Raw genomic sequence first — 7783 nt, 5'->3', positions numbered from 1 at the left:
TCTCCAGGGGAAAAATAACTAGGCAACATGTTGAAAATGATTTCAGATTACTTTTAATCAGTCAACCAGGTACAGATAAACAAGTCCTGGTTTAAAAGTGAACATAAAAACAAGAGCAGCCATTTCAATTATTCAAACTCAAGTTTTACAAAATAGAGGACTATATCTCAAAGCTTTCTCACCACATGGCAGTGAAATAAGGGCCTATATGTTGATCTCAATGTAAGGCTCTGACAAAGAGCAAACACCCCATTTAGCTTTTTAAGGATTTAAAGTAATAGCCAGCTGTATATGCTCTTATTATGTTTATGCAGGGGCTAGGCAGTCATACTACTGAACAAACAAATGTTCTGTGTACAATTCAGGACACTGCTAGTCAGATGTCACAGCCAAAACAACATTAGGATTGCTATAATATCAATCCAGGAGTTATAAATTACTCAAAAGTGCTAATATTTCCTTTTTTTAATTCGGTAATTTTGACCACATCATCACAGTATACAGAAAGCTGTTTGTGAAGTATGTCATTGTTTATGTAAAAAATATAGATACATTAACATTTTCAAATATCTAAAATAGAAAATGTTATGATGATAATTTAAAAGCATGGCTGGATTAGCATATATCCCTTTAAAAGAATTCTGAATGAATAACATTCATCTACATAATAAAACTAAAAGACCTCTACTGTATCAAAAGTTTCCAGTGTAACCAGCATTCTCCCTGCACCTTAAGGAACATGTTTGAATTAATGATACAGTTGAGTATCTTTTGGTCTCATGCTGTAAACATTGTTTTATGCTTATCAGTCCAAATTGCATTCTCACGGCGCAAAAGGAAATTTGTTTTTGTATTATATCCCAGAAGGGTTGTCAGTTTTTCATAGAATCAGACCCTAAGGATTGATCTAAAGAATATTTACATTTTGATGAACAGCACCCCAGTGACCACTGCGAAACCAGTGAGAATCATGGCCACCTTGGGGTTCTGCGGGGAGCTTAGCTCATGGAGCAGGATCTCCATGAAGGCGATATACATAAAGGTGCCAGACGCCAGGCCTTCTAAGATGGACCTGGCTAGCTGGTATTGGGGGGACGACTTGGTCTTGGTGACGGCAATGCCCAACGGGGACATGAGAGCAAAGAGCAGGAGGCAACCTACCACGGCTGCCTGCCGCAGCTTGCCCTGGGCCAGCTTTAGGGCTAGACTGAAACAGATGATGCTCTTGTGGAGGAGTAGAGCAACACAGATCTCCGGCACCTCTTGACTGTCCTCCTGTAACCCCACAGCCAGGCCCTCGAACACTGAGTGCAGAGATAAAGAAAATACTAGAATGAAGGCCCGGATGGCCGAGGTAGAGTTAAAGTCCACATGAAAGTGGGAATCCTCTCCCCATAGTTCCTCCCTACCATGGGAGTGGTGGAAGTATCTTGAAACACAACATGCTCTTGAATACAGGGTGGGTGTCATTTTAATCAAAGAAATATAATTCATAGAATGGACCTATCCCTTCAGACCTCTCCAATTTAGCTGGTACACCATTGACATTTTAATTGATTTCAATAGGTTTCCTATGGATAATTGACAGTATAATATGAAACAACTGATATTCCCATACAAGTCAACATTGTGTGTAATTGACATTTAAGAAAAAGTTTTTTTAAATTCAAAAAACATATTTTTAAAGAAATTATGAAATAATATTAAAACCCTGTTCATAAGCTTTTAAATATATAAATCTCAACTGTTTATATTTTCCAGTGATGAAGAGATATGTCTCATGGTATGGTGTGTATGCAAAATAGGTCAACTTTGAGGACTTTATCTTTTGACTATTTTGGCATTCAGGTCCAAAAAGTAACTTTCTGAGCACTTTTACAATGGGAAAATATGTAAGGAAGGTTTTATTCAATTGAAAAGGGGTGCTGTCAAAAAGTGATTTAATACAAATGGCTTTCCCTAAGTCACATTCTCTAAATGAATTTTGATCTAAAGTGCCACTTACCTGGGTCTACATTGCACCTCCCTGCCCCCATGACTAAGCACAAAGGGGCAAAGCCACAAACCAGTGTGATGGAGAAAAGAACAACCAATGCTCCCAGCTTTACCTCTAGGCCAGGGACATCAGCTGGGTTCATCTGCACTTCAGATGACCACCCAGAGAGGGCAACAGAAGAAGATCCTTTTCTGAGAGCCATATCTGCACAACCTGCTTCTCTCTCAAGTCTGAGTGAAACAGCAAAGTGTAGCTCTCAGACACCCTCCATTGGCTTACAGTTGAATGGGGAGGGGAGACCACCTACACCAGAGAAGTTTGAGGAACATTTGCCTACATTCAAATCAAGTCAATAAAAATAAACACAGTTTTACATTTATTGCATACATTTTCATAGTGCCCATGGTTTAGGGTGAGAGACATCTGTGAAAATGTCACATTGTAACATCTGCTCTAGGATCTTGGCAAACAAATAATATGAATTCCCAGATACACTATGTGAAATGATCTGGAATGTAAAGTTAGTGTAGGAAAGGGGGGCATAGAAAGCATGTGACTGATTTACATCAGATAACATTACACAATGCTTTACTGGGCCTGTGATAATATCATGTATAGCTGGTTAGAAAGTTTTAACTAGCTATTTCATCAAAAGTTTTCAACAATTTGACTAAACGTATAGCTTTCTGCCTATGGCATCTCTCACATTACAAATCGCAAGCTATAAATAATGTATTACCTTCTATCGTATTATCTCATAAAAGGACAGCCTTGGTGAGCAGCTTGTATTGGCACAGACTTAAGAAGTGGGAAAAAGGCAGCAAAATTACATTACTGCTATTCCAAAAAATTGCACTCAGTATGGGAAGTGATGAGTCAGCTGATCAGAATGAGGCTGGGAAGACCTCGAGGGAGGGGCATATCACTGTTTCATCATTATCTACCAAGAGAATTCTCTTCGATTATAATCACAGCCGTATATATCCCCCCCAAGCAGACACATCGATGGCTCTGAACAAACTTTATTTAACTCTTTGCAAACTGGAAACCATTTATCCGGAGGCTGCATTCATTGTTGCTGGAGATTTTAACAAGGCTAATCTGAAAACAAGACTCCCTAAATTTTATCAGCATATCGATTGCGCAACCAGGGGTGGAAAAACCTTGGATCACTGTTACTCTAACTTCAGCGACACATATAAGGCCCTGCCCTGCCCCCCTTTCGGAAAAGCTGACCACGACTCCATTTTGCTGATACCTGCCTACAGACAAAAATTTAAAAAAGAAGCTCCCACGCTGAGGTCTGTCCAACGCTGGTCCGACCAAGCTGACTCCACACTCCAAGACTGCTTCCATCACGTGGACTGGGACATGTTTCGTATTGCGTCAGACAACAACATTGACAAATACGCTGATTCGGTGTGCGAGTTCATTAGAACGTGTGTTGAAGATGTCGTTCCCATAGCAACGATTAAAACATTCCCTAACCAGAAACCGTGGATTGATGGCAGCATTCACGTGAAACTGAAAGCGCGAACCACTGCTTTCAATCAGGGCAAGGTGTCTAGTAACATGACTGAATACAAACAGTGCAGCTATTCCCTCCGTAAGGCTATCAAACAAGCTAAGCGTCAGTACAGAGACAAAGTAGAATCTCAATTCAACGGCTCAGACACAAGAGGCATGTGGCAGGGTCTACAGTCAATCACGGACTACAGGAAGAAATCCAGCCCAGTCACGGAGCAGGATGTCTTGCTCCCAGGCAGACTAAATAACTTTTTTGCCCGCTTTGAAGACAATACAGTGCCACTGACACGGCCTGCAACGGAAACATGCGGTCTCTCCTTCACTGCAGCCGAGGTGAGTAAAACATTTAAACGTGTTAACCCTCGCAAGGCTGCAGGCCCAGACGGCATCCCCAGCCGCGCCCTCAGAGCATGCGCAGACCAGCTGGCTGGTGTGTTTACGGACATATTCAATCAATCCCTATACCAGTCTGCTGTTCCCACATGCTTCAAGAGGGCCACCATTGTTCCTGTTCCCAAGAAAGCTAAGGTAACTGAGCTAAACGACTACCGCCCCGTAGCACTCACTTCCGTCATCATGAAGTGCTTTGAGAGACTAGTCAAGGACCATATCACCTCCACCCTACCTGACACCCTAGACCCACTCCAATTTGCTTACCGCCCAAATAGGTCCACAGACGATGCAATCTCAACCACACTGCACACTGCCCTAACCCATCTGGACAAGAGGAATACCTATGTGAGAATGCTGTTCATCGACTACAGCTCGGCATTCAACACCATAGTACCCTCCAAGCTCGTCATCAAGCTCGAGACCCTGGGTCTCGACCCCGCCCTGTGCAACTGGGTACTGGACTTCCTGACTGGCCGCCCCCAGGTGGTGAGGGTAGGTAACAACATCTCCTCCCCGCTGATCCTCAACACTGGGGCCCCACAAGGGTGCGTTCTGAGCCCTCTCCTGTACTCCCTGTTCACCCACGACTGCGTGGCCACGCACGCCTCCAACTCAATCATCAAGTTTGCGGACGACACAACAGTGGTAGGCTTGATTACCAACAACGACGAGACAGCCTACAGGGAGGAGGTGAGGGCCCTCGGAGTGTGGTGTCAGGAAAATAACCTCACACTCAACGTCAACAAAACTAAGGAGATGATTGTGGACTTCAGGAAACAGCAGAGGGAACACCCCCCTATCCACATCGATGGAACAGTAGTGGAGAGAGTAGCAAGTTTTAAGTTCCTCGGCATACACATCACAGACAAACTGAATTGGTCCACTCACACAGACAGCATCGTGAAGAAGGCGCAGCAGCGCCTCTTCAACCTCAGGAGGCTGAAGAAATTTGGCTTGTCACCAAAAGCACTCACAAACTTCTACAGATGCACAATCGAGAGCATCCTGGCGGGCTGTATCACCGCCTGGTACGGCAACTGCTCCGCCCTCAACCGTAAGGCTCTCCAGAGGGTAGTGAGGTCTGCACAACGCATCACCGGGGGCAAACTACCTGCCCTCCAGGACACCTACACCACCCGATGTTACAGGAAGGCCATAAAGATCATCAAGGACATCAACCACCCGAGCCACTGCCTGTTCACCCCGCTATCATCCAGAAGGCGAGGTCAGTACAGGTGCATCAAAGCTGGGACCGAGAGACTGAAAAACAGCTTCTATCTCAAGGCCATCAGACTGTTAAACAGCCACCACTAACATTGAGTGGCTGCTGCCAACACACTGACACTGACTCAACTCCAGCCACTTTAATAATGGGAATTGATGGGAAATTATGTAAATATATCACTTGCCACTTTAGACAATGCTACCTTATATAATGTTACTTACCCTACATTATTCTTCTCATATGCATACGTATATACTGTACTCTATATCATCGACTGCATCCTTATGTAATACATGTATCACTAGCCACTTTAACTATGCCACTTTGTTTACATACTCATCTTATATGTATATACTGTACTCGATACCATCTACTGTATCTTGCCTATGCTGCTCTGTACCATCACTCATTCATATATCCTTATGTACATATTCTTTATCCCCTTACACTGTGTATAAGACAGTAGTTTAGGAATTGTTAGTTAGATTACTTGTTGGTTATTACTGCATTGTCGGAACTAGAAGCACAAGCATTTCGCTACACTCGCATTAACATCTGCTAACCATGTGTATGTGACAAATAAAATTTGATTTGAAGTACAGCTCAAATAAGCAAAGAGAAACGACAGTCCAGCATTACTTTAAGACATGAAGATCAGTCAATCTGAAAATTTCAAGAACTTTTAAAGTTTCTTCAAGTGCAGTCGCAAAAACCATCAAGTGCTATGATGAAACTGGCTCTCATGAGGACTGCCACAGGAAAGAAAGACGAAAGGATAAGTTCATTAGAGTTACCAGCCTTAGAAATTGCAGCCCAAAAAAGAAATGCTTCACAGAGTCCAAGTAACAAAAACAGCAACTGTTCCGAGAAGACTGCGTGAATCAGGTCTTAATGGTCCAATTGCTGCAAAGAAACCAGTACTAAAAAGACACCAATAAGAAGAAGAGATTTGCTTGGGCCAAGAAACATGAGTAATGGACATTAGACCGGTAGAAATCTGTCCTTTGGTCTGTTGAGTCCAAATGTGAGATTTTTGGTTCCAACTGCCGTGTCTTTGTGAGACGCATAGTATGTGTGTTATTTCGTAGTTTTTAGGTCTTCACTATTATTCTACAATATAGAAAATAGTGAAAATAAAGAAAAACCCTTGAATGAGTAGGTGTTTCCAAACTTCTGACTGGTACTGTAAGTACCAAGCATCAGAGTGGGTTTCGAAGCTGTGCCAGGAACAGAGCACAGACTGAATCAAGGCTGTGATCAAAAATGTTGATGTTTAAAAGGGCACTGGTTATGGTGCAGAGACATTGGGCCTGAGTGGGCAGTCTGCTACCCAGTTCAGCCCCCTCCTGCGAAGCACTTCCATATTAGCCTCCATTAGCTTCAGTGGCTCCCTGTCATTGATAATGGTGCCACACAACAGAGAGGTTTTCAACCACGTGTGCTCAGCACTGCTTCTTCTGCCTGCTTTGCTCAGGGTCACTGGGTTAAAGGTCTCAGCCTTGTACTTTCGGTCGAGTCTCTGTTGTAGTTCCTCAACGAAAGATCCTATGTCACCTACCTCACAACACAAAGAAATAATTCCCTAACACAGACATAATAGGTGATTGAAGAGAGTAGGCTATTTCAGCTCAAGATACATTGCATGCTGCATGTCCATACATATAATTATAAATAACACAACTAGAGAATGTTCTATGTCAAATGACTGGACCTCAGAACTGTGGCCATCAAGGAGTGCAGTTGTGCACATCCCTGCTCAATAAAAACCACACTGGCATGCAAGCTATGTAGACCTACCTACCTCTTTGGCCAACAGGCGATAGACCGTTTTTCAGATGATGGGTCATGTCCTGGGCACAGTTTTCGGGCAAGTGAGCTGTGGAAAGTGACTGCAGGCATACTCTGTCACATGTCTCTGGATGGCACCAGTAATTCCCTGGCCAAGCACACGAGGAGTCACCCACAGCGCTTGCACCCAAATGGTCTCCCCAACTTCCACCAGCAGGACAGACTTTAACGCCACCTACAGGGTAAAGGGAATGATACAATTTCACGAAGTTGCATTCAAGATCGCAATATTTGGCTGCCTTTTCCATTGTTGATCAGTCAATCAACTACAAAGAATAGTGAGACAAAAAGATCCGTGTCTATTGTAAATAGATAAGTGCAAAGAGAGCAGTGCGCACATACAAAGATTGACTTACCACCCTGCTATCCATTTTTGCAAGGCTCTTCCAGCCATCATTGATGTGCCAGGCATGTAGTCCAAACCATCAAAACTGCTTTGAGATATCCATGACCTGTTCAAAGTCAGAACTCCAGATGGTGTGACGCACTTTTAGATTTTGCCATGATCCCCTGATTTTGCTCTTAACTGTCCTACTGCAAAAACGCCTCAATAGAGAATGTTGGCAAAAGTATAGGCCTTTGCTTACTTCAGAACTCAATACGATACTGTAACGGATCCTTTCCAGTATGTCCAGTATCATCTCTAACACACTGCTACAGTTTGCCTCCAAAGTATTCACACCCTCTTCAGTTTTTTTATTGGTAAATTGCCCTGGCCAATCAAATGCGTAAAGTGGGAGGGACTTCGGGGTTATTTGACGATTATGAACTGCACAACGTCGGTGTAAATGTAC

The 7783-nt window shown here is 43.2% G+C and overlaps 1 protein-coding gene across 3 annotated transcripts; it reads right to left on the bottom strand.

Moving 5' to 3' along the window:
- Window positions 1-37: 37 nt before the first annotated feature.
- Window positions 38-7669, bottom strand: LOC135520321 (zinc transporter ZIP1-like). 3 transcript variants are annotated; one of them, XM_064945770.1, is made up of 4 exons: window positions 7346-7669; window positions 6943-7164; window positions 2006-2299; window positions 38-1304 (listed from the first exon to the last, which is right to left on the bottom strand). In XM_064945770.1, the coding sequence occupies exons 3-4, from the start codon at window positions 2196-2198 to the stop codon at window positions 919-921; spliced, it is 579 nt and encodes a 192-aa protein (XP_064801842.1). In that variant the 5' UTR covers window positions 2199-2299; window positions 6943-7164; window positions 7346-7669; the 3' UTR covers window positions 38-918. The 3 variants fall into 3 exon arrangements, with proteins under 3 accessions (XP_064801842.1, XP_064801844.1, XP_064801843.1); XM_064945772.1 differs by lacking the exon at window positions 2006-2299; XM_064945771.1 differs by lacking the exons at window positions 6943-7164; window positions 7346-7669 and having other exon boundaries at window positions 2006-4013.
- Window positions 7670-7783: the final 114 nt, after the last annotated feature.

This window comes from Oncorhynchus masou, chromosome 29 (genome assembly GCF_036934945.1).
Source record: "Oncorhynchus masou masou isolate Uvic2021 chromosome 29, UVic_Omas_1.1, whole genome shotgun sequence".
Lineage (NCBI taxonomy): Eukaryota > Metazoa > Chordata > Actinopteri > Salmoniformes > Salmonidae > Oncorhynchus > Oncorhynchus masou.
Note: the sequence above shows the minus strand (reverse complement) of the source record. Positions and strands in the feature narration are given on the sequence as shown.

Coding starts and splice junctions, on each gene's coding strand:
- LOC135520321 (XM_064945770.1), bottom strand. CDS start 2,198: ATGGCTCTCAGAAAAGGATCTTCTTCTGTTGCCCTCTCTGGGTGGTCA. Junction 1,305..2,005: donor GAGGTGCAATGTAGACCCAG/GTAAGTGGCACT, acceptor CTCTGCACTCAG/TGTTCGAGGGCCTGGCTGTG.